The sequence below is a fragment of the Pristiophorus japonicus genome, chromosome 4, assembly GCF_044704955.1.
Source record: "Pristiophorus japonicus isolate sPriJap1 chromosome 4, sPriJap1.hap1, whole genome shotgun sequence".
Taxonomy (NCBI): domain Eukaryota; kingdom Metazoa; phylum Chordata; class Chondrichthyes; family Pristiophoridae; genus Pristiophorus; species Pristiophorus japonicus.
In genome coordinates this window covers 196913525-196939061 of record NC_091980.1, presented here as the reverse complement: position 1 = coordinate 196939061, position 25537 = coordinate 196913525, and the positions used below count along the sequence as shown (strand labels likewise).

General features: G+C 43.9%; 1 protein-coding gene across 4 annotated transcripts in view; it reads left to right on the top strand.

Annotated features, from left to right (window-relative positions):
- ryr3 (ryanodine receptor 3) overlaps positions 1-25537 on the top strand; it is a 561329-nt gene that overhangs the window by 455437 nt on the left and 80355 nt on the right. For 2 of the 4 annotated variants that reach the window (XM_070878983.1, XM_070878980.1), the window contains exons 72-74: positions 3494-3625; positions 16009-16121; positions 16911-17010. In XM_070878983.1, the coding sequence (XP_070735084.1) occupies positions 3494-3625; positions 16009-16121; positions 16911-17010 (345 nt within the window). Of the gene's footprint in view, positions 1-3493; positions 3626-16008; positions 16122-16910; positions 17011-17820; positions 17918-25537 lie in introns of all 4 variants that reach the window. The other 2 variants (XM_070878984.1, XM_070878982.1) reach the window with 1 other exon arrangement.

The window sequence follows — 25537 nt, the reverse complement described above, 5'->3', positions numbered from 1 at the left end:
AGAGAATTTTGGTAGATTATAACGAATGCATCTGCTATAACTTCCGCCATCTCTTTCAATACCCTGGGATGCATTTCATCAGGACCAGGGGACTTCCTACCTTCAGTCTATCTTCAGTCCCATTAGCCTGTCCAGCACTACCCCCCTAGTGATAGTGATTGTCTCCAGGTCCTACCTTCCCACATTCCTGTGGCCTGCAAATTTTGGCATGGTTTTTGTGTCTTCCACTGTGAAGACGGAAGCAAAATAATTGTTTAAGGTCTCAGCCATTTCCACATTTCCCATTATTAAATCCCCCTTTTCATCTTCTAAGGGACCAACATTTACTTTAGTCACTCTTTTCCGTTTTATATATCTGTAAAAGCTTTTACTATCTGTTTTTATGTTTTGCGCAAGTTTACCTTCGTAATCTATCTTCCCTTTCTTTATTGCTTTTTTAGTCATTTTTTGCTGTTGCTTAAAATTTTCCCAATCCTCTAGTTTCCCACTAACCTTGGCCACCTTATACGCATTGGTCTTTGATTTGATACTTTCCTTTATTTCCTTGGTTATCCACGGCTGGTTATCCCTTCTCTTGCCGCCCTTCTTTTTCACTGGAATAAATTTTTGTTGCGCACTATGAAAGAGCTCCTTAAAAGTCCTCCACTGTTCCTCAATTGTGCCACCGTTTAGTCCTTGTTTCCAGTCTACTTTAGCCAACTCTGCCCTCATCCCACTGTAGTCCCCTTTGTTTAAGCATAGTACGCTCGTTTCTGACACAACTTCCTCATCCTCAATCTGTATTACAAATTCAACCATATTGTGATCACTCATTCCGAGAGGATCTTTTACGAGGAGATCGTTTATTTTTCCTGTCTCATTACATAGGACCAGATCTAAGATGGTTTGCTCCCTTGTAGGTTCTGTTACATACTGTTCTAAGAAACAATCCCGTATGCATTCTATGAATTCCGCCTCCAGGCTACCCCGTGCGATTTGATTTGACCAATCGATATGTAGGTTAAAATCCCCCATGACTACTGCCGTTCCTTTTTCACATGCCTCCATTATTCCCTTGATTATTGCCCGCCCCACCGTGAAGTTATTATTTGGGGGCCTATAAACTATGCCGACCAGTGACTTTTTCCCCTTACTATCTCTAATCTCCACCCACAATGATTCAACATTTTGTTCATTGGAGCCAATATCATCCCTCACAACTGCCCTGATGTCATCTTTTATTAACAGAGCTACCCCACCTCCTTTCCCTTCTTGCCTATCTTTCTGAATCGTCAGATACCCCTGTATGTTTAATTCCCAGTCTTGGCCACCTTGCAACCATGTTTCTGTAATGGCCACCAAATCATACCCATTTGTAATGATTTGTGACGTCAACTCATTTACTTTATTTCGAATGCTGCGTGCGTTTAGGTAGAGTGTTTTCATCCTAGTTTTTAAACCATGATTTTTAGTTTTGACCCCTCCTGCAGCCCTTTTATATTCAGTGGCCCTTTTTGTTTCTTGCCTTTGGTTTCTCTGCCCTCCACTTTTACTCATCTCTTTTTTGTCTTTTGTTTTTGTCTCCTTTTTGTTTCCCTCTGTCTCCCTGTATTGGTTCCCATCCCCCTGCCATATTAGTTTAACTCCTCACCAACAGCACGAGCAAACACTCCCCCTAGGACATTGGTTCCGGTCCTGCCCAAGTGCAGACTGTCCAGTTTGTACTGGTCCCACCTCCCCCAGAACCTGTTCCAATGCCCCACGAATTTGAATCCCTCCCTGCTGCACCACTGCTCAAAACATTGATTAACCTGTGATTGCAGAAATTAATAGGAACCCTGTTGGACAGAAGAATACTAGTGGGTCTGCATTCAACAGACAATAGCATAAAAACAGGAACAACCTTCAAATATACATTGATGCTAATGACATGCAGGAGTGGGATATGTATTGTCTCTAGCCTGTCGAAGTTAAGTAGAATGACTGACGAGCAGGTTTTCATACATTGTACCTATCGGCCAATGCCCCAGACTCTTCCATCACTATCACTGGGTAAGTCCCATCCCACCGGCAGGATTGATCCACCAGAGGTGGTGGCACAAATGTATACAGTTGGGAGGGAGTGGTGCTGAACATTTCCAAATCTCTCAAAGTCTTGACATATCAAATCGTGAATGGTGGTGGACAATTAAGTAACTAACAGGAGGAGGAGGCTCCATAAACATCCCCACCCACAATAATGGCAGAGCCCAGCATGTGAGTGCAAAAGACAAGGTTAATGTGTTCGCAATCACCTTCAGCCAGAAGTGTCGAGTGGATGATGCATCTCGGCCTCCTCCTGAGGCCCCACCATCAGAGATGCCAGTCTTCAGCCATTTCGATTCAACCTCCATGATATCAAGAAATCGCTGAGTGCACTGGATATAGTAAAGTCTATGGGCCCCTACAACATCCCGGCTGTAGTGTTGATGGCCTGTGTTCCAGAATTAGTCGCTCCTGTAGCCAAGCTGTTCCCGTTCAGCTATGACACTGACATCTATCCGACAAAATGGAAAATTGCCCACATACGTCCAGCCCAGAAAAGCATGGCAAATCCAATCTGGCCAATTACCACTTTATCAGCCTACTTTCAATCATCAGCAAAATGATAAACAGTTACCACAACTGTGCTATCAAGTGGCACATACTCACCAGTAACCAGATCACTGAAGCTCTGTTTGGGTTCCGCCAGGACAACTCAGCTCCAGAGCTCATTACAGCCTTGGTCCAAATATGGACAAAAAAGCTGAATTCCAGAGGTGAGGTGACTGCCCTCCACCACCGGTGCACCATGTCTGCAATGTGTACCATCTACAAGATGCAGTGCAGCAACTCGCCAAAGCTTCGTCAACAGCACCTCCCAAACCCGCAACCCCTACCACCTAGAAGGACAAGGGCAGCAGGATGCACCAGCATCTCCAAGTTCCCCTCCAAGTCACACACCATCCTAACTTGGAAATATATCACCGCTCCTTCATCATTGCTTTGTCAAAATCTTGGAACTCCCTACCTAACAGCACTGTGGGAATACCTTCACCACTCGGACTGCAGCGGTTCAAAAAGGCAGTTCACCACTATCTTCTTAAGGGCAACGAGGGATGGGCAATAAAATCTGTCCTTGTCAGCGACATCCACATCCCATGAATGAATTTTTAAAAAATGTTTTGAAGGTCATAATTTTACTCAGTATCTGTTAATGTTATGGCTAAGTACAACTTAATTAACATCAAAGATAGAACCTGACTAATTTGCAAATCAAATAACCTCATCTATGACTTCTAGACAATCAGGCTCTGGTCTACACTTTGAAATTTGATCAAGAAAGGCAACTTTCATTTGAACTCTAGCTATATTTAAAGCTGTATGAAATGAGAACATAACCATTTCCTATTTGATGCAGGATGAAAATCTGCTTTTATCACAGACCTGTTGCTATCTTATAGTTGTATTAATGATTCTTCACTCTCCCATACAGTCTGAGGACCCAGGAGTTAGATGGCAGCTTAACTTGTATAAAGATATTGCCAAGCCTGAAGAGAGAATGGACCCTCAGAAGGTTGTGGAACGTGTGCAAAAGATTTCAGCTGCTGTTTTTCACTTGGAACAGGTAACCAGAGCTTCAAGCAAGGCAGTTACAATCAATGGGCTCAGTTTTGCATATTGCCAGAGTTACGGACGTTTTTCTAGGCCAGAAATGGGCCAAAAATATTTGTCCAAAGTTTCCCCGCTGTACTTTTCAAATTTGGCACCGCACAGCCTGTCCAGTCGCCTCGGGGGGGGGGGGTGAGGGGGGAGCCTGCTGTCTCAATGCTGCACCTTCTGCGCATGCGCGAAAAAAGAGGACGTTTTTGACGTGATCCCAATGGGCGCGCATGCGCAGTACAGCTCCGGATCTGCAATCACCCATTTTTAAATAGCCAGTTGTGTGTGTGAGAATGTTGAGTGCTGTGTGAGAGTATTGGAAAAATTGGAGCTGCAATAGAAGATGCAACGCGGTGCAAGGACCAAGAATTTCTTACAGGATGAAGTGGAGGCACTAGTTACTGTAATTGAGGCCAAATGGCAGGAGCTGGACACCAGCAGAGGTCACAAAAATTTGTTCGATTATTAACACAATTTTTGAAGTAAACAAGAATCATTTCCATCATTTGTTCCATTAACACAACACATTACGGAACAGGTCCAAACAGTAAACATGGTCCATATGGAATAGTTGTCGCTGAGCCTTCAGGCAGCAAAGCGTTCACGGATGAGCTGCTGGCGCAAGGCTCGAGCAATCGTTAAAGGGACATGATGGCCCACCCTCCTCCGCCGTCGTGCTCCGGGTTCAAGTAGTTGCATGGCTTCCTCATCCTCGTCATCTGCATCTTCCTCATTATTATCATCAGCCACTCTCACCGCAGGTGGGTCTTTTTCCACTATCAGCTGCTGCCTCATGATGGCAGTTATGCAGCATGCAGCACAGAACAGTGAACTGACTGACAGTCTCAGGGGAGTATAGCAAGTAACCTCCGGAATGGTCCAGGCATCAGAAACGCTGTTTCAAGATGCCAATGGTCCTCTCTAGATGCTGCACGTTGCAATGTGCGACATGTTGTATTCCCGGTCAGCTTCCGTCCGGGTTACACGTAGGGGTGTCATGAGCCAGGTGGTGAGACCGTACCCTTTGTCTCCCAGTAGCCAGCTCTGCCCTTCTGGCTGCTGCTGAAACATGGCAAATATAGCGTTCTCGCGTAGGATGAATGCATCATGGGTGCTCCCAGGATAACTTGCATTGACTGACATGATGCAATGCATGTCGTCACACATAAGCTGTACATTAATGGAGTGGAAGCCTTTTCTGTTCCTGTACATCTCGGAATCTTCCAAAGGTGCTCACAAGGCAATGTGGATCCAATCAATGCAGCCCTGTACCTTTGGGAAGCTAGTAATCCTGGAGAAGCCCACAGCCTTGTCACGCATTGCCTGGGCGGTCATGAGCAACTTTATGTAGTCATTCCTCCGGGCATATACTGCAGCTGTCACCTGCCGAATGCAGACATGTGTTGCATGTTGAGAAATGCTGCACACATCCCCAATTGTCGCTTGAAACGATCCTGAGGCATAGAATGAAAGTGCAGCTATACACTGACAAAGCAGTCCTCCTGATGCTTCCAGGTTTGCTTTTACTAACTCACAGATCTCAGTTACAACTTCTTTGCGGAAACGCAACCTTCTGACACAGTCTGCATCACTCAGATGCAGGTACGAATGCCTGTCTCGATATCCCGAGATGGGTAAGGCCTCCTGCCCATCACCCTACGGACTCTGAGGTTCCTGATGCGATGACGTTGAATCATTTATCTCCTCCGTAGCACCATCATGCAGCAGGCTCGCAGAAGGTATGGCATTGTCAGTATTGCCTCCATGATTAAATTTTACCTTTGCAAGAAGCTCAAAATAGCAGGAAGGTAGGCAGGACAGGCTCTTTGTTGTCTCTCCCCAAGATCTGTATGAACCACACCCAGGTCTCAGCAGTCTTGTGACTTCTCCCCCCCAACCCCCACCCCCCTCCCCTCCCCCCATCCCCGGGCTCATTGCAGTTCTGTGACTTTTCCTCCCTCAGGCTCATTTGCTGCCTAGTGCAGCCTTCCAATCGCCACCTCCCTCTGGGCTTGTTTTACAGCCGAGCCCCAAGCCCTTGTGTCCAGGCGAGGGGCCAATTCTGCCGGCCGACGCTGGAACCCTCCAGCCCTATTTGAAGACGTTCGGTGGTGGCTTGTGAGTAAAAAAAACAATGGAAACTTCAGAATTCCAAGAAACTTCCATGTACTCTGTTGAAAGGTAAAAAAAATGAAATCTTTATTATGGATATTTTAAGTGTTCTTGACTCCCTCCAAAAACTTCGATGAAAAGCAATGGCGTCTTTCAGCGCCGATTTCGCAATGTGCGCTGCTTTCTGTTAACTCTCCAGAAGGTTTTTTGGGAGTGGCCAGATACGCCGACCTAGCAGAAATTTTTTTGGGCCAAATTCTGAAAAATCATCAAAACTGACGTCAAAAAAACCTAATGTAAAGAAATCATAACTAACTCAGTTACGCCGGCTCAGATTCCTGGGGGAAACTTTGATTTAAATACCTACGCCAAAAAAACGACGCATGCCAAAAAACCCAGGAAAATTGAGCCCATTAATGTGACTAAGTACTAAAGACTGTAAATCCCATGTAAATCAGCAAACATTACTCTCTTGACCAAATACAGTTGTACTGTATGAAAACCAATAAGGGAATTAAGGGTTATGGGGAGCGGGCGGGTAAGTGGAGCTGAGTCCACGGCCAGATCAGCCATGATCTTGTTGAATGGCGGAGCAGGCTCGAGGGGCTAGATGGCCTACTCCGGTTCCTAATTCTTATGTTCTTATGTTCTTATGAAATGGCAGTTTGACTATAGACATATTGAACCACTGGAGACAGTTCCTAGTAACTGGCCTAATTATGTAAGAATGTATCTCTTCATGATGACAGAATGTAGATCCCTGAGGTAAGCATTATGCGATTTTAAAATTAGAAGGATTTTTAGTTCTCCAGTTAATTAACAGAAAGGGATAAAATGCTCACTTTTGGGAGAGACGGATAGCACTAAAGCATAGTAAACAAGGTTGGTTAGCTGCAGGTGCAAATAGCCACATGGGAATATGATGTTGTGGCAACAACAGAGCCCTGGCTCAAAAAAGGGCAGGATTGGGTCTTAACATTCCTGGATATAGGGTGTTCAGGAAAGATAGGGAAGGATAGATAGGAGCTTGTGTGGCAGTATTGGTTAAGGAGAATGTTTCAGTGCTTGAGAGATAGAATGGCCTGGAGGGGTCAAGGACAGAATCTTTATGGCTCGAGTTAAGAAATAATAGAGGCGCCATTATATTGCTAGGTGTATTCTATAGCCCACCAACTAGTGGGAAATATATGAAGGGGAAAATTTGCAGAGAAATTACAGAGAAATGCAATAACTATAGAGTAGTGATAATGGGGGACTTCTACTATCTTAATATAAACTGGGATAATAATAGTGTAAAGGGCAGCAAGGGGGAAGAATTTTTGAAATGTGTTCAGGAGAAATTTCTTGATGAATATGTTTCCGGCCCAACGAGGAAGGAGGCATTGCTGGATCTGGTTCTGGGGAATGAGGTAGGCCAAGTGGAGCAAGTGTCAGTAGGTGAACATTTAGGGAGGCAGAGGGTATGGCTGAAGTACTAAGTGAGTACTTTGCATCTGTCTTCACCAAGGAAGAAGATGCTGCCATAGACACAGTAAAGGAGGAAGTAGAGGAGATACTAGATGAGATAAGAATTGATAAAGACGAGGTACTAAAAAGGCTGGCTGTACTTGAAGTAGATAAGTCACCCGGACTGGATGGGTTGCATCCTAGGATGCTGAGGGAAGTGAAGGGAGAAATCGCGGAGGTATTGACCATATGCTTCCAATCCTCCTTAGAAACGGGGGTGGTGAAAGAGGACTGGAGAATTGCAAATGTTACACCCTTGTTCAAAAAAGATAAACCCATCAACTATAGGCCGGTCAGTTTAACCTCGGTAGTTGGGAAGCTTTAAGAAACAACAATCAGGGACAAAATTAACAGTCACTTGGACCAGTGTGGATTAATTAAGGAAAGCCAGCATGGATTTGTTAAAGGCAAATTGTGTTTAGCTAACTTGATTGAATTTTTTAATGAGGTAACACAGAGAGGGTTGACATGGTAATAGAATCATAGAAAATTAAGACACAGTCATTCAGCCCATCGTGTCCGTGTTGGTCAAAAACGAGCTACCCAGCCTAATCCCACTTCCAGCACTAGGTCCGTAGCCCTGTAGGTTACGGCTCTTTAAGTGCACATCCAATTACTTTTTAAATGTGATGAGAGTTTCTGCCTCTACCATCCCTTCAGGCAGTGAGTTCCAGACCCCCATCATCCTCTGAGTGAATTTTATTTTACTCATCTCCCCTCTAATCCTTCTATCAACTACTTTAAATCTATGCCCCCTGGTTATTGACCTCTCTGCTAAGGGAAACAGGTCCTTCCTATCCAATCTATCGAGGCCACTCATAATTTTATACACCTTATTTAAGTCTCCCCTCAGCCTCTTTTGATCCAAAAAAAACAACCCCAGCCTATCCAATCTTTCCTCATCGTTAAAATTTTCCAGTCCTGGCAGCATCCTCATAAATCTCCTCTGCACCCTCTCTAGTGCAATCACATTTTTCCTGTAATGTGGTGATCAGAACTGTACGCAGTACTCAAGCTGTGGCCTAACTAGTGTTGTATACAGTTCTAGCATATCTTCCCTGCTCTTATATTCCGTGCCTTGGCTAAAAAAGGAAAGCATTCTGTATACCTTTTTAACTATCTTATCGACCTGTCCTGCTACCTTTAAAGATCTGTGGATATACACTCCAAGGTCCCTCTGTTCCTCCACACCTCTCAGTGTCCTCCCATTTAATGTGTATGCCCTCCCCAAATGCATTACTTCACACTTTTCTGAATTGAATTCCATTTTACACTTTTCTGCCCAAGTGACCAGTTCAATGATATCTTCCTGCAGTCTTAAAGCTTTCCTCCTCACTGTCAACCACACAGCCAATATTTGTATCATCATCCAATTTCTTTATCACGCCCCCTATATTTAAGTCTAAATCGTTTATATGTACTACAAAAAGCAAGGGACCAAGTACTGAGCCCTGTGGAGCCCCACTGGAAACAGCCTTACAATCACAAAGACTCCCCTCAACCATTACCCTTTGCTTCTTGCCATTGAGCCAATTTTGCATCCAATTTGCCACTCTCCCTTAAATCCCATGGGCTTTTACTTTTTTGATCAACCTGCCAAGTGGGACCTAGTCAAAAACCTTGCTAAAATCCAGGTAGGCAACATCAAATGCACTGCCCTCATCGACCCTCCTTGTTACCTCCTCAAAAAATTCAATCAAGTTAGTCAGACATGACCTTCCCTTAACAAATCCATGCTGACTGTCCTTGATTAATCTGTGTCTTTCTAAATGAATGTTTATACTGTCCCTCAGAATTCATTCCAATAATTTGTCCACCACAGAGGTTAAACTAACTGGCCTGTACATGTACTGGCGTACATGCATTTTGGTAGAAAGAATGAGGAGAGGAAGTATAAACTAAAGGGTACAATCCTAAAGTGGGAGCATGAACAGAGAGACCTAGGGGTGTATGTGCACAAATCATTGAAGGTGGCAGGGCAGGTTGAGAAAACAGTTAAAAAAGCATATGGGATCATGGGCTTCATGAATAGAGGTATAGAGTACAAAAGTGTGAAAACTATGATGAACCTGTATAAAACACTGGTTCGGCGTCAACTGGAGTATTGTGTCCAATTCTGGGCACTGCACTTTAGGAAGGATGTGAAGGCCTAAGAGAGGGTGCACAAAAGTTTTACGAGAATGATTCCAGGGATGAGGGACTTCAGTTAAGTGGTTTGACTGGAGAAGCTGGGGTTGTTCTCCTTAGAGCAGAGAAGGTTGGGAGGGGATTTGATAAAGATGTTCAAAATCATGAAGGGTCTGGGCAGAGTCGAGAGAGAGAAACTGTTCCCATTGGCGGAAGAGTTGAGATTCAGAGTACACAGATTTAAGTTGATTGGCAAAAGAACCACAGGCGACGTGAGGAAAAACTTTTTTGTGCAGCAAGTGGTTAGGATCGGGAATGCACTGCCTGAAAGGGTGGTGGAGGCAGACTCAATGGCTGTTTTCAAAAGGGAGTTGGATAAGCACCTGAAATAAAATAATTTGTAGGGCTATGGTGAAAAGGCAGGGGAGTGGGACCAGCTGAGGTGCTCTTGCAGAAAGCCGGCATGGGCTCGATGGGCCAAATGGCCGCCTTCCATGCAGTAACCATTCTATGATTCTATATCTAAGAGACAGCAGCCCCAAAATTCATGGTCCCGGGAAGGACTGTTACTGCCCAAAATCGAATGGCCACCGCTTTGGGCCCAACTGGCCGCCCCAATATAGATTCAGCCCAGGAGATCTTGCAGCGTGTGGGCCACTGCCGACTCTCGCGGCGGTGTGGAGCTTGCGGCAGTAGTGACGCGCTAAAAGTGTGTACCGCTGCCGCTTCATCCCCGGACCCATTTTCAGCGTTAAAAAGCCGGCCCTTTAGCTGATGGTGCCCCCGCCAGCTTTTAAGGCCGGTGCAGAATGGCAGAGATCTCAGAGCCATGGGAGCGAAGAGAGACAAGAAGGTAAGATCCAAACCTGAGGATTTATTCAGCACAGAATCCGCAATCAAGGGGAGAGGGGGAAAAAGGGAGGGGGGAAGAGAGAGAGAACGAAGGAGAGAAGGTGAGAAAGAGAGAGGGGGGGAAGGGAGCAAAAGAGAAAGGAAAAAGAGATAGAAGTGAGGAAAGGGAATGAGAAAAAGAAAGAGAAAATTTGATTGGGAGAGAAAGAAATAGAGAAATAGGAATAGAGAAAGAGAAAAGGGGGAAAAAAGCTCGAGAGAGAAAAATAGAGATCCCGAGACTCACAGAGAGAAAACTGAAATCTCAATCCAGGGGCTCAGACTGGAAACGTCGTCCCAGCTCAGTATTCCGAGCGGTAACAAATAGGAACCTGTTCAACCTCCGCCGGCTCCAAGCGAGATCCAAGGTTATCCCATCCTCTGTCATCAAACTACAATACACACAGACGACGCTTATGACTGCTCACACTCAGAGGCCAAACTTCAAGCCATCGTCAACATCTTCACTGAGGTGTATGAAAGCGTGGGTTTTACACTAAACATCCATAAAACAAAGGTCCTTCACCAACCTGACCCCACCACACAGCACTGCACCCCAGTTATCAAAATCCATGGTGATGCCTTGGACAATGTAGACCACTTTCCATACCTCAGGAGCTTACTGTCAGCAAGGGCAGACATCGATGACGACGTCCAACACCGCCTCCAGTACACCAGCGCAGCCTTCGGTTGCCTGAGGAAGAGAGTTTTTGAAGACCAGGACCTCAAATCTGGCACCAAGCTTATGGTCTACAGGGCAGTAGTAATACCCGCCCTCCTATATGGCTCAGAGACATGGACTATATATGGCAGACATCTCAAAGCGCTGGAGAAGTACCACCAACGCTGCCTCCGCAAGATCCTGCAAATCCATTGGGAGGACAGATGCACCAACGTCAGTGTTCTCGCTCAGGCCAACATCCCCAGCATCGAAGCACTGACCATGCTCGTTCAGCGGACCACATTGTCCACATGCCTGACACGAGACTCCCAAAGCAAGCGCTCTTCTCGGAACCTTGACACGGCAAGCGAGCCCCAGGTGGGCAGAGGAAATGCTTCAAGGACACCCTCAAAGTGCAACATCCTCACCAGCCCCAAAGTGGAGGAAAAGCATCCGGGTGGGAGCTGAGCACCTCGAGTCTCGTTGCCAACAGCATGCAGAAACCAAGCGCAGACAGCAGAAGGAGCATGCGGCAACCTAAGCTCCCCACCCACCCTTCCTGCCTGCCCCACCTGTGACAGAGACTGTAGGTCCCACATTGGACTGTTCAGCCACCTGAGAACTCACTTTTAGAATGGAAGCAAGTCATCCTCAACTTCGAGTGACTGTCTATGATGATCTTACTCGTGCCTAACCTCTGACTTCGTCTCAGTGTCTCCCCTGTGGCTGCCTCATGGGTCTGGGAAGGCTGCTGTGTTCCCTGTGTGGAAGCTGCAGATGAACTTCTCGAGCAGTTTTGGGCCTGGAAGGGCTGGCTGGAGATTGGTCAACACCCTCCTGTGAGGGTTCAGTCTGACTTGGCTCGGGCGAGGCCATGCGTCGAGGCACTGGTGGAGTGACAGGTCTGGGGCCAGGAAAGCGGCGAGCCGAAGGGAGCGCATCATCCATATCCTGACCCGAGGAGCCTGAATAACTCAACAGGAGCTGCACAATACCACCACCACCAATCCGAGGGAGCGCACGTTACCAGTCCCCCGTGGCCCGTGGTGGACCCAGTCGCGAAAGCAACAATAAGGTCTCGGCAGGACATCCAACTGAGACTATATGCAAGCAGCCACAGTCTGAAAGCCAACAGCTATGACAGCACTTCGATGCTCTGTTGACTCTTGCAGAGCCGCGGCCATTCTCTTCAAAGCAGAACCAACAAGCTCATTCCCTCGCGCCTGTGCTGCATTAGCAGCTGCCACATCACGCTAAGGGTGAATTTCCCGTGGGATTAATGTCCCAATTAAGACTGCAAACTTTCAGGTTTGAAGGGCTATTAAGACTGGAACACTTTCTTGTGGTCAAAAAGCTGAATTTGGATCCAATGGCCGCCACAAACTTTACGGCGCTAATCGGGAAAAAAGGCCTTAATATCGCCAGCTTTCTGGCTGCACTGAATTTCAGCCCCAGCATTTTTGTTACCTCCAAGGAAAAAAAGCTTTACACTCCTAGCTGTTTAGAACTTTGCAAGTACCCTAGCTAGCGGAATACGGATTTGTGAATTGAGGGCCCCACAAGCAGCACTGTTTATTTTCGACCTTACGTAGGCTTTTGAGCAATTTGGTAACTGGATGCATTAAATGTTTGATCTTCATATGCAATAGGGCTACAGAGCTGCAGCTAAAATCTGCAGAGGGTTAATACACCCTTGGAAGAATAAATAAAATGAAGGCACATTTGATATTACTCCATATTGGACAGATCCAGGGGAAAATGTTTAGATATTTTCTGGGTGTTTTTTAGGATCGATTCCTTTCAGAGCACAATCTGATACCTTTCATATATTTGAAGCAAAGTACAATCGGTTCTATTTTCAGTAGTACTGAATGGTACATTTAAAAGATTGGACAATCCCTGTTAGAATGCCTAGCTAAGTTAATAGTTGCTGGCGATAGAGAGATCCCCAGATTTCAGAATATGAATCTGTTGTGTAATGACCTGGCCTTGGAGAAAAACACACGTCTAGTGCTCCTCCTGGCTCCGTAGAGTTTCCATAGTTTAAGGTAAGAAATCCTAAATATCTACATGCTCATATTGTAAATCTATCCACCTCTTGATTTTCACTAACTTATACATTCATTGACAGTACCAGTAAGAGCTGCAGATAAAGCATTAAAATAGCAAGGATCCATCCTAAATTAAAAACAAAATAAAACTCAGTGGAATATAAATACAGGTAAACCAAATATAAACTATGGCTTGGATTTTGCAGTCAATGGCGAAGGAACGACACTCACCATTCACCTCTCTGACAGCTGCTCACAAAGTTTTTGCGGGCTTTTGAGCGGAGCTTTACTCTAATCTGGCATCTGATCCAGTGTGGCGCCCTCTACAGGGGATCTGTGGCATCTGTGAGCAAGCTAAAAAGCAGCAAGGCTCTTCAACCAAACAGATTTCAAAATCCTCACTGAGACACGCAGGAAGTATAAAGCAGGAAATATAAATTAGATTTAAATGATGTACAAAAAGGAAGTATAAAGCAGGAAATATAAATTAGATTTAAATGATGTAAAAAACAAAATAAAGATTGGGAAATACAGATGGGGTTAAGGCAAAGAGATAAAAGAAGCAGACAGAAAAAGTTTTTTTTAATTTTTTAAATTTTTTAAAAACTCTAACACTAATTTTCTTCTGAGAAAAACTAAAATTAAGTTTTCCGGGCCAAAGAGGTATTTCAGCAGTAATTATCATTTATCACGCTGTTTAAAAACTCATTACTCCTGAATGCACCTATCTTTTTGAGCTGATTTTAGTTGGGAACGGGTAGGCATTGGGCAAGCACCCCAAGTTCAGTCATTTCAGTGCCGGGTCTATCGGTGAGGGCTGTTACAATGCACTCCATGGAGGAGCGGGATATCTCTGACAGCAAATTCTGGATTTCTGTATTTCACTTCACATGTGTGGACACCAGAAGTTGTTGGCAGATGTTCTGCATTATAACGGTGAGTGCTGTTAGCTTCGCTGTTATTCTTATCAGAAAATCTGGCCCCATATATCCTGAAAAGAAAAATTTATTGGAACAGTTCCTTCAAATAATTTTCTTTTTTTTGTTTACTTAAAGGATGAGTGATAGCAATCCATTGGTTGCAAGACACTTTGAGATGTCGAAGGACATGATAAAAAGAATGAAAGACTTGAATTTTTATAGCGCCTTTCATGGCCTCAGGACATCCAAAGCACATTACAACCAGCGAAGTTCTTTGAAGTGTAGTCACTGTTGTAATGTAGGAAATGAGCAGGTTCATACCTGCAAATATCCATGAGGTGAATTTAGATCTAAGCTATGCCAAGCAAAAGGTAGACCATAACCCACAAGATTGGTTGCAGTATGGGAGTACTCAGAAGGCCAGTCAGGTCTCCTCTTTCATGCCTTCTAATGGCTGGTTACAGAGTGACAGGTCGGGGCTATGAATAGAGCTGGAGCGCTGGGCCTTGGAACATCGTGGGCGAAAGTGCGGCGAATAAGGGTACGGGGCCCAGAAGAGCCGAGGGTCCAGAGGCAGCACGGGCCTGCCCACACTGCGCACCAGGTCCATGCAACAGAGCAGGTCTCCAGTCGTCCTGGTTCAACCCTGGCCACTGGATAAAGGCCTAGCTCTGTCAAGCCATGTGGTGACTGAGGTGCAACGGTCACCACACGTTAAAAAAATCCACGCACAGGCATCTTCCACCCCCTCCATTGGAGTTCAGGATTGGAACATCGGGTCCTTCATTGAAACATCTGTGAACTCTTGTGGAAGCAAGTCATCCTCGTTCGAGGGACTGCCTATGATGATGATGATGTAGGAAATGAGGCAGCCAATTGGCTTACAACAATGTCCCACATACAGCAATGTGATAATGACAAGATAATCTGTTTTTAGTGATGTTGGTTGAGGGAAAAATGTTGGCCAGGACAGTGGGGATAACTCCCCTGAAATTCTTTGAAATAGTGCCATGGGATCTTTTACGTCCACCTGAGAGGGCAGACAGGACCTCGGTTCAACATCAAATCTGAAAGAAGAGACCTTCGATAATGCAACACTCCTTCAGTACTGCACTGGAGTGGCAGCCTAGATTTTGTGCTCAAGTTCTTTGAGTGGGACTTGAATCCACAATCTTCTGATTCAGAGATGAGAATCCTACCCAATGAGCCATGGCTGACAACACTTGCACTGAAGAAATACAAGTTCTTTCTTTCTTGCTTTCTTTTATACTACATTGGGCCGGAACTTGCTAGAGTGGGCCATCACGCAGTGTGCCCCATTAGTTAGATATTTTTCTGCACCCTTCAGCTCAAAATCTTTTGTGCCATAACTTGCTGGAAATACGAGCTGATGACTGTGTGGTGAGGGCAAAAGACATCTGGGACCTCAGTGAATGGTGGGACCAACAGTGTATCTCCTCAACCAATGAGATTAAAGGATTGTGAAAGAAATAGAGGAATGACTGAGAAGGAGAGTGAATTAGAGTGGATGAATTAGAGTCAAATTAGGTACAGGAAGAGAAGTAAGAGAGAGGGAAAGAAATATTGAATTAAGAGAGAGAGAAAAATAGACAAAAGAAAAAAAATTGACATTTAAAAAATCTCTCAACAATTTACCACCTGAAGGAATGAGACTCCACAGTTTAAATTGTTCAATTTCTGGGCTAAAGATGTTGGTTGGCACTGCATTAACAATTCACATATCATTAAAAAGGTACTTGCGCTGTTAATTATCAGACTTATCTTTCTGTGGAAAAATTAATGAGCATTAAATGTGCAAATCCAGCAAGTTCTTAAGAATAACAAGGAGGCTAAAGGAGAGATGTCACTTGTGCAAAGTGAACAGCAGAGCAGTGTAAATCGTCCAAACAATTCTTGAGATTTGCAACTGATGGTATATCTCTTAATCCCTTGAATTTACTAGTCGATGTACACATTAATAACGGCGTGTGTCATTAACACTCCGGTATTTTTCCGGCAAGACCCAGCCTTTTATTGAGCTAGTAAATCCCTAGTTAATTATGTTTATTTTTTTTCTAAGGTGGAGCAACCATTACGGTCAAAGAAAACAGGGTGGCACAAGCTGTTATCCAAACAACGCAAAAGAGCAGTGGTTGCTTGCTTCAGGATGGCACCACTGTATAATCTGCCAAGGTAGAAGTGATATTATGTTTTCATATATTCAGAAACAAATTATACTAGCAATTATTTCTCCTACTTATTCTTTATCTTGCTTTGTATTGTCTTGTATTTTATTTTTTCATTTAAGTTACAGCTTACTTTTTAAAGATTTTTTTTGGATCAAGCAATTTTTTTTACACTTGTTAACAATTGCTCCCAGACATTATTGACAATTTTTCTCATCATCTTTCCATGCTGTGTTCTCCAATCAAGAGGGTGAGCAGATGTTCTGCCACTCTATTGTTTGGACTAGGACCTGTTTAGTAAACTTCCTCTGTTACCTTTTTCCCCTCACTCTTTGTAGCAAAGTTCTTCATTTCTACTTGGAGCCTAACCCCAACCCTGCCAACAGCTTTGGTCAAGATTGGCATGTGAGAAATCACATTGCAAACCCACACCTTAAGTCATTCTTTTTAACTGTGAGATGCTTGCCACTCAGCATTTATAGTAATGAAAAGCATTTTATAAACCTAGTCATTAAATTGTGTTTGTTAATTATATATCATACAGAACATCTGTGCACTTTCAAATTTAATTAATTGCTAGAATAGTTAATGGAATGACCAGATGCGAGTCTTTGGCAATCACTTATTTACGTATGTCTTAAAAAGCATAATGATATGTAACATCTTAACGCAGAGAAAATAATTAAATGAACTTTGCTTTAATTCACACAATATGGTGAAGTATCCCACAGTTAATTCAGAAACATATCTGTGCTTTTAAGTTGACCAATGCAAAAAATGTATCCCTTTTCTTTAGACACAAAATTAACATTTACTTCCTGAACTCCTATCAACAACTGTGGCTGGAAAAACTATATAAGAACACTGATTTTGAGAATCTTATCGTCTCTTTGACGGTAAAGTAACATTTGATTGATAGACAACGCTTCCTGTCCCATGCAAACACTCTTCTTAGCACACCTACTATATTCAATTTGTACAATAAACCTTACAGAATCTGATTGGTCAGTCTGCCAACCAAAAACCTCTGCAAACCTTGCATGAAAAAGGTAAAAAGAACAGTGCAAGTATTCAAAATGAAAACTAATATGCACAGTACTTACTTGTTAAGCGCCTTGGCACATTTATACTCTGTTAAAGGCGATATCTAAATGCAAGTTTTTGTTGACATGTTCATTGTGAATGTGCTTTATTGCACACCTGATGACAACTCAAAACAATGATCTAAAAGAATACATACCAAGTTACCAATATAGTGATCCAGTGCAGCGGTTTAATCTTGTCATTATATGAAATTTTATGCCAACTACTTTTGAAGATGAGGGTGTCCACAATATTTCTTCTGAGATAGTGAAGGAAGTGTAGCCAGAAATACCCAGTTCAAGGAATCCTTAAAGACTGATCCCAACAGCTGTTTAAGATGGAACAAAGTTCATCATGTCTCTGTTTCTTAAATCATTTTTTAAATTTGAATTGTACTTTATTCAACATCTTAAACCTCAGAGACTAAATTGTAGAACAATCTGCACTTCAATTAGTGTGATTTTGATGTGTGATCATGATACACTTTTGACCAATCAGAGAACTGGAGTTGTACAAATCTCTACTAATGGTCTTTATCCATTATTTTAAATAATAAGATCTCCCTTAATCTACTAAAAGCTGTGTCTCACCTCCTGATCTTGCTATACCCTCCCGCTTCCTAGGCATCGTGCTGTTAACCTCTTCCTTCAGAGTTATCAGAAATCATGGATAGAGACAGAGGAGTACTCATTTGAGGAGAAACTAATTGAGGACTTAGCTGTAAGTACTGGCCTCTGTGTGACTGGTGTCTCGCTCCAGCATAAGTGGCCATGCTGCATTCTGCAAGAAGTGCTGTTGCCAAGCTGTCTACGATATGTGCAACTCTTCTCTGTCAGTTATAATAGGTTGGTTTGGGGGTAGTTGATTTTTGTTGCTACTTTGCATTGGAAAGTGGAATGGAACTTGGCTACTGTGACATGTGAATGGTAGGTGCCTTTGAGCTGAGTAAGATGGACTGGCTTTAACTCTCATCAGCTTAAATTTGACACAGAATTTCAAAGAACACGCATAGCAGAAGTGATAATTAGATGATCATTTACTGCTAGCATTGATTACCCTGGAGTAATAAAGCTGTAAATGGATTGAAAGGTCCTCCTCTGTGAGTTAGACACGATCTGTATTCTTAAACCAAGAACTGAGTGCTATTTATAATGCACAATTTCTACTTAAAATAAAATTTGTTTTAAAAATTGCTTTCACCTCCGATGTCACTGTAAAATGATCTGACCCAGATGTTGGGTAACAGACCTACTTCCAGGCTTCTGCCAATGTTCCTCTGTAACTAGTTACTAAGAGTTACATAGGTTGATTTTTCAAAATCCTTTTGCCCTCCTACATGTAGAAATATCTCACTTCCCTTTGAAAGCACAGGCAGTTGTCAAGAGTGGAACCAAAGCTGTGAAACCGCTGTGCCTCTCTGTGGTGCAGTCGTGTCACTACCCACTAACTTTTATTTCTTGTTGGATATGTGTTGTACGAAGGAAGACCCATGACTCTGAATGTTGATATGCATTATAGAACTGCTGCTGCATGTATTAAAAATAAAATAATAGATTGCCTGAGTCTGTTATAAGGCTCTGAATGACCAAGATCATCTCATAAAGCATGACAGTTAAGCACAGTTTACAAAATTATCTTTGCACAGAAGTTGTTTATGAGCCTTGTAACAAACTATCAGATGTTGGTTCATGTAGTTAATATATAATTATGAATTTTTATCAATTGCGTTAAATGTGCCTGTGTTGCTAGGCTATGCTTGCTTGTTGTGCTATGGTGTGCTGAATGTGAAATGAGTAAGGACACCACTTTTGTTGAAATTTTTGAGATTTATTGTGTTGCAATTTCATTTATCAAGTCTTACCGTTACAGTACAGTTCACATTGTGCATGATGTTTGAGTTATGGAATCATATAAGACTATTTTTCCTGACTGTTCAAAGATAGAACATTGTGGTACAAGTAAATAAGGTAAAACAAAAATTGTAAAAAAAGCAAATACTTCAAGATAGCAGCAGGTTTCATTACGGAGCTACTACAATTTATTTCTGCAGTGGGGATGTTCGCTGATGACTACAGAGTTCCATTCCATTTGCAATAATGCAGATAATGAAGCAGTCCATGCCCACATGTAGCAAGACTTGGACTAAATCTAGGCTTGTGCTGATAAGTGGCAAGTAACATTTGTGCTAAACCAGTGCCAGGCAATGGCCATCTCCAACTAGAGAGAGTCTAATCACCTCCCCTTGCCATATAATGACATTACCATCACCAAATCTCCCACTGTCAACTTCTTAGGGGTCATCATTGACCAGAAACTCAACTAGACCAGCCACATAAATGCCATGGCTACTACAGTTGGTTAGAGACTGAGTATTCTGTGGTGAGTGACTCACCCCCTGACACCCAATATCCTCTTCACCACCTACAAGGCAAAAGTCAGGAGTGTGATGGAATATTCTCCATGTGCCTGGATTGCACCATCCAAAACAAAGTAGTAACATAGAAACATAGAAAATAGGTGCGGGATTAGGCCATTCGGCCCTTCGAGCCTGCACCACCATTCAATAAGATCATGGCTGACCATTCACCTCAGTAGCCCTTTCCTGCTTTCTCTCCATTCCTCTTGATCCTTTTAGCCATAAGGGCCACATCTAACTCCCTCTTGAATATATCCAACGAACTGGCATCAACAAATCTCTGCAGTAGGGAATTCCACAGGTTAACAACTCTCTGAGTGAAGAAATTTCTCCTCATCTCAGTCCTAAATGGCTTACCCCTTATCCTTAGACTGTGTCCCCTGGTTCTGGACTTTCCCAACATCGGCAACATTCTTCCTGCATCTAACCTATCCAGTCCCGTCAGAATTTTATATGTTTCTATGAGATCCCCTCTCATCCTTCTAAACTCTAGTGAATAAAGGCCCAGTCGATCCAGTCTCTCCTAATATGTTAGTCCAGCCATCCCGGGAATCAGTCTGGTGAAACTTCACTGCATTCCCTCAATAGCAAGAACGTCCTTCCTCAGATTAGGAGACCAAAACTGAACACAATATTCCAGGTGAGGCCTCACTAAGGCCCTGTACAGCTTCAGTAAGACCTCCGTGCTCCTATACTCAAATCCCCTAGCTATGAAGGCCAACATACCATTTGCCTTCTTCACCGCCTGCTGTACCTGCATGCTAACTTTCAATGACCGATGTACCATGACACCCAGGTCTCGTTGCACCTCCCCTTTTTCTAATCTGTCGCCATTCAGATAATATTTTGCCTTTGTGTTTTTGCCCCCAAAGTGGATAACCTCACATTTATCCACATTATACTGCATCTGCCATGCACTTGTCCACTCACCTAACCTGTCCAAGTCACCCTGCAGCCTCTTAGCGTCCTCCTCACAGCTCACACCGCCACCCAGTTTAGTGTCATCTGCAAACTTGGCGATATTACACTCAATTCCTTCATCCAAATCATGAATGTATATTGTAAATAACTGGGGTCCCAGCACTGAGCCCTCCGGCACCCCACTAGTCACTGCCTGCCATTCTGAAAAGGACCCGTTTATCCCGAGTCTCTGCTTCCTGTCTGCCAACCAGTTCTCTATCCATGTCAGTACATTACCCCCAATACCATGTGCTTTAATTTTGCACACCAATCTCTCGTGTGGGATCTTGTCAAAAACCTTTTGAAAGTCCAAATACACCACATCCACTGGTTTTCCCTTGTCCACTCTACTAGTTACATCCTCAAAAAATTCCAGAAAATTTGTCAAGCATGATTTCCCTTTCATAAATCCATGTTGACTTGGACCGATCCTATCACTGCTTTACAAATGCGTTATTATTTCATCTTTAATAATTGATTCCAACATTTTCCCCACTACTGATGTCAGGCTAACTGTCTATAATTACGCGTTATCTCTCTCCCTCCTTTTTTAAAAAGTGGTGTTGCATTAGCTACCATCCAGTCCACAGGAACTGATCCAGAGTCGATCGACTGTTGGAAAATGATCACCAATGCATCCACTATTTCTAGGGCCACTTCCTTAAGTACTCTGGGATGCAGACTATCTGGCCCCGGGGATTTATCGGCCTTCAATCCCATCAATTTCCCTAACACAATTTCCCGCCTAATAAGGATATCCTTCAGTTCCACCTTCTCACTAGACCCTCGGTCCCCTAGTACTTCCGGAAGGTTATTTGTGTCTTCCTTCGTGAAGACAGAACCAAAGTATTTGTTCAACTGGTCTTCCATTTCTTTGTTCCCCATTATAAATTCACCTGAATCTGACTGCAAGGGACCTACGTTTGTCTTCACTAATCTTTTTCTCTTCACATATCTATAAAAGCTTTTGCAGTCAGTTTTTATGTTCCCGGCAAGCTTCCTCTCATACTCTATTTTCCCCTCCTAATTAAACCCTTTGTCCTCCTCTGTTGAATTCTAATTTTCTCCCAGTCCTCAGGTTTGCTGCTTTTTCTGTCCAATTTATATGCCTCTTCCTTGGATTTAACACTATCCTTAAATTCCCTTGTTAGCCATGGTTGTGCCACCTTCCCCCTTTTATTTTTACTCCAGACAGGGATGTACAATTGTTGAAGTTCATCCATGTGATCTTTAAATGTTTGCTATTGCCTATCCACCGTCAACCCTTTAAGTATCATTTGCCAGTCTATTCTAGCCAATTCACGCCTCATACCATCGAAGTTACCTTTTCTTAAGTTCAGGACCCTCTCTGAATTAACTGCTTCACTCTCCATCTTAATAAGGAATTCTACCATATTATGGTCACTCTTCCCCAAGGGGCCTCGGACAACAAGATTGCTAATTAGTCCTTTCTCATTACACATCACCAAGTCTAGGATGGCCAGCCCTCAAGTTGGTTCCTCGACATATTGGTCCAGAAAACCATCCCTAATATACTCCAGGAAATCCTCCTCCATCGTATTGCTACCAGTTTGGTTAGCCCAATCTATATGTAGATTAAGTCGCCCATGATAACTGCTGTACTTTTATTGCACGCATCCCTAATTTCTTTTTTGATGCTGTCCCCAACCTCACTACTACTGTTTGGTGGTCTGTACACAACTCCCACTAACGTTTTCTGCCCTTTGGTATTCCGTAGCTCCACCCATACAGATTCCACATCATCCAAGCTAATGTCCTTCCTTACTATTGCATTAATTTCCTCTTTAACCAGCAACGCTGCCCCATCTCCTTTTCCTTTCTGACTATCCTTCCTGAATGTTGAATACCCCTGGATGTTGAGTTCCCAGCCATGGTCACCCTGAAGCCATGTCTCCGTGATGCCAATTATATCATTTTCATTAATTGCTGCCTGTGCAGTTAATTCATCCACCTATTATGAATACCCCTTGCATTGAGGCACAGAGCCTTCAGGCTTGTCTTTTTAACACACTTTGCCCTTTTAGAATTTTGCTGCAATGTGGCCCTTTTTGATTTTTGCCTTGGGTTTCTCTGCCCTCCACTTTTACTTTTCTTCTTTCTATCTTTTGCTTCTGCCCCCATTTTACTTCCCTCTGTCTCCCTGCATCGGTTCCCATCCCTCTGCCATATTAGTTTAACCCCCTCCTCAACAGCACTGGCAAACACTCCCCCTAGGACATTAGTTCCGGTCCTGCCCAGGTGCAGACCATCGGTTTGTACTGGTCCCACCTCCCCCAGAACCGGTTCCAATGTCCCTGAAATTTGAATCCCTCCCTCCTGCACCACTCCTCAAGCCACGTATTCATCTGAGCTATCCTGCGACTCCTACTCTGACTAGCACGTGGCACTGGTAGAAATCCTGAGATTACTACCTTTTGAGGTCCTACTTTTTAATTTAACTCCTAGCTCCTTAAATTCAGCTTGTACGACCTCATCCTATTTTTTTACCTATATCGTTAGTTGCCTGATCAGCACCTCATCCACTAGTGTAAATGTCCATCCCCTCCATTACCAGCGTACCGCGGCTGCAGTTTGTACTATCTGCAAGATGCACTGTAGCAAACACCAACGCTTCTTTGGCAGCACCTCCCAAACCCATAACTTCCGTCACCTAGAAGGATAAGGACAACAAGTGCATGGGAACAGCAGCTAGTTTCCCCTCCAAGTTACATACCATCCTAACTTGTTGGTGTATAAGAACATAACAATAGGAGCAGCAGTAAGCTATTTGGCCCCTCGAGCCTGCTCTGCCATTCAATAAGATCATGGTTGACCTGATCCTGGCCTCAACTCCACTTCCCCGTCCACTCCCCATAACACTTGACTCTCTTATTCAAAAATCTGTCTAGTTCCACCTTAAATACAATGACCCAGCCTCCACAGCTCTCTGGGGCAGAGAGTTCCAAAGATTCATGACCTTCTGAGAGAAGAAATTCCTCCTCATTTCTATTTCAAATGGGCGACCCCTTATTCTGAAACTATGCCCCCTAGTTCTAGATTCCCCCATGAGGGGAAACATCCTCTTTTCATCTACCCAGTCAAGCCCCATCAGAATCTTATATGATTCAATAAGATCACCTCTCAGTCTTCTAAACTCCAATGAGTATCAACCCAATCTATTCAACCTTTCTTCATATGAGAACCCCTTCATCTCAGGAATCAACCTCGTGAACCTTCTCTGAACTGCCTCCAATGCAAGTACATCCCTCCTTAAATAAGGAGACCAAACGTGTACGCACTACTCCAAGTGTGGTCTTACCAATGCCCGGTACAATTGTAACAGGACTTCCCTACTTTTATACTCCATCCCCCTTCCAATAAAGGCTAACATTCCATTTGCCTTCCTAATTACCTGCATGCTAACATTTTGTGCATCATGTACAAGGGCCCCCCGATCTCTCTGTACTGCAGCATTTTGTAATCTCTCCCCATTTAAATAATAATTTGCTTTTTTATTTTTCCTACCAAAGTGGATAACCTCACATTTTCCCACATTATACTCCATTTGCCTATGTTTTTCCCACTCACTTAACCTATCTATATCCCTTTGTAGATTATTTGCGTCCTCCTCACAACTTGCATTCCCACCTACCTTTGTACCATCAGCAAATTTGGCTACATTACACTCAGTCCCTTCATCCAAGTCATTAATATAAATTGTAAAGAGTTGAGGTCCCAGCACTGATCCATGTGGCACCCCACTAGTCACAGTTTGCCAACCGAAAAATGACCCATTTATCCTGACTCTCTGTTTTCTGTTAGTTAACCAATCCTCTATCCACGCTAATATATTACCCCAAAACCCGTGAGCTCTTATCTTGTGCAGTAACCTTTTATGTGGCACCTTAACGAATGCTTTCTGGAAATCCAAATGCACCACATCCACTGGTTCACCCTAATCCACCCTGCTCGTTACATCCTCAAAGAATTCCAGTAAATTTGTCAAACATGATTTCCCTTTCACAAAACCATGCTGACTCTGCTTGACTGCATTATGATTTATTAAATGTCCTGCTACTGCTTCCTTAATGATGGACTCCAGCATTTTCCCAATGACAGATGTTAGGCTAACTGGTCTATAGTTTCCTGCTTTCTGTCTCCCTCGTTTCTTAAATAGGGGCATTACATTTGTGGGTTCCAGTCTGCTGGGATCTCTTCAGAACCCAGGGAATTTTGGTAGATTACAACCAATGCATCCACTATATCTGCAGCCACCTCTTTTAAGACCCAAGGATGCAGGCCATCAGGTTCAGGGGACTTGTCCACCTTTAGTCCCATCAGTTTGCCTAGTACTTTTTCTCTAGTGAAAGTGATCGTTTTAATTTTCCCACCCCCAATAGCCCCTTCATTATTAATTATTGTGATTCTTTTAGTGTCCTCTACCGTGAAAATCGATATAGGTTGAGCTTCCGAAATCCGGAAACCTCGGGACCGAGGCTGTTCCGGATTCCAGGTATTTCCGGGTTTTGGAACGTCTTTGCCTGGGTCGAGGTAGGTGGAGTCTGGAAGCCGAGATAAGGGGGGTGCTGAGACCGGGGGGGGGGAGAAGACGGGGGAGCCGGTCCAAGGGGAGAAGGGGGAAGCCAGGGCTGGGGTGGGGTCCGTTGCGGGCGAAGTCGGGGCGGGCAAAGTCGCGGTGAAGTCGGGCCGGAGGTCGGGCCACTGAGGGCCGGAGCGAGGTCGGGCTGCCGAGGACTGGGGCGAGGTAGGACTGGAGCGAGGTCGGGCTACCCAGGGCCGGGGCGAGGTCGGGCCGCCGAGGGCCGGGGCGGGCGAAGTCGGGCCGCCAAGGTGGGGGAAGTCTGGATTTCGGAACATTTTCCGGTTTCCAGATGACCCCACCACGGATCGGCTCGGTGTCCGAATTCCAGAACATTCTGAATTTTGGAACTCTGGATTTCAGA